The sequence below is a fragment of the Amaranthus tricolor genome, chromosome 11 (genome assembly GCF_026212465.1).
Source record: "Amaranthus tricolor cultivar Red isolate AtriRed21 chromosome 11, ASM2621246v1, whole genome shotgun sequence".
NCBI lineage: Eukaryota > Viridiplantae > Streptophyta > Magnoliopsida > Caryophyllales > Amaranthaceae > Amaranthus > Amaranthus tricolor.
The window spans coordinates 20396136-20397908 of NC_080057.1; the positions used below are offsets into that span (position 1 = coordinate 20396136).

Here is a 1773-nt window from a genome sequence, read left to right on the forward strand (position 1 = left end):
TATCTTACACAGAAGAGATATTATATCATGAATTTGTAGAATGTTCTTAATTTATAACATAGTATCTCTTTATATATATATATAGTACTAACACAAAATTGTTCTTATCTTTCTCATTTTAAAATCATTTTTGTTTGATCATATATTTCCTCCGTTCCATTATACTTGCTACATTTAACTTTTTACGCAATCCTATATGATATTTTAATCATTTATACATTAAATTATACAAATCTAAAAATTATAAGAAGTTAATATTATGAAAGTATGCGATTAGACGATTATGCGATTAGACGATTTAAACTAGATTTCACATGACTATATTTTTTCTTACACATTAATCGTAATACATAAAATAAGTTTGAACGATAAATAGTTTAAATAACAGAAATGTAGCCATTATTTCAGAACAGAGGAAGTATATATATATATATATATATATATATATATATATATATATATATATATATATATATATATATATATATAATACTTATTTTATTAATTTGATATGAAAATATTTAACAATTAACCCCCTAAAAATGTTGCCCAACAAGTACCAGCTGGTGTATCTTGTTGGCCCCCCAAAGAATCCAGCTAAAATCCCAACACATCCCTTTATTGGGTCCACCCCTTATTATCAAAAATGTAATTTCCTTCTATATATACTCCTTTCAACTTCCTTCTCCTCTTACATCACCACCATTAATTCCAAACATTTTAATTCCTCTTCTCCTTTTCTCTCTTCAATACAATCCTTTAATTCTTACAAAAATATCAAAATTATGGCTAAGGCTGGGAAACTAACTAAGCTAAGATCAGCATTAAAAAAAATGAATTCTTTTGGTAAGCTGCGACGCGAGAGCAGCATAAGCTCTGTACCTTCACCCTCTGATGACTGCCATGTGTCATCATCTCATAAACTTGGGTTACTTCATACTGTTTACGTTGGGAAATCTCTTCGTCGGTATCAGGTTACATCAGATGTGCTTGATCATCCTGTGATTCAAGAGCTTGTTGATAAATCTGACGGCAGTGATGATGAGACTACAGTTATTGGTTGCGAGGTTGTTTTATTTGAACATTTGCTTTGGATGTTGCAGAATTCTGACTCTCAATCTGAGTCTCTTGAAGATTTAGTTAGTTTTTATGCTTATTAAAAATATATTTTTCTATTTTTTATATTTTTTTGAAAGAAATTAAATTAAAATCCCATTAATGGGTTTTTTTTAGATTTTAGGATGAATGTTAGATACTATCAATTAATATATTTCGCTCATAAAAGCTATAATCTAAATTTGAGGATGGTTAAGTGACAAACAACCATATTCTTGTGTGATAAAGAGGCTGCGGTCACTAAAACCCGACTCAAATATTTGATACTATATTAGATTATTTGATTAATCTAATATATCTATCAATGTATATTGTATTATATAATATATTATATATTTAAACATCAACTCTTGCTTGATGAATTCTTTTTAGTTTTTATGCTAGATGAAATTAAGATTTAGGTTTGATAGAAATTGTTGAGAGTGAAAAGACAAATAAAAATATCCAAAAATAAATTTGGATTTTTGTTATTAGAGTATTAGTAATGTACTATTGTATTGCTTATGTACTATGCATTGTATGAGTTGTTTCCAAAATTATCATTAATTTGGACATATGAATGAATTTTTACCATTTATTTTACTAAATTTTGAGCATTGACTAATGTTTTGGCACTTATCCTAATGTCACCATGTACAATATAGGACATTCCCCTTT

The 1773-nt window shown here is 27.5% G+C and overlaps 1 protein-coding gene across 1 annotated transcript; it reads left to right on the plus strand.

Annotated features, from left to right (window-relative positions):
- The first annotated feature begins 680 nt into the window (after positions 1-680).
- Positions 681-1485, plus strand: LOC130826936 (auxin-responsive protein SAUR78). Its single transcript, XM_057692568.1, has one exon. The coding sequence runs from the start codon at positions 786-788 to the stop codon at positions 1158-1160; it is 375 nt and encodes a 124-aa protein (XP_057548551.1). The 5' UTR covers positions 681-785; the 3' UTR covers positions 1161-1485.
- The last annotated feature ends 288 nt before the right edge of the window (positions 1486-1773 follow it).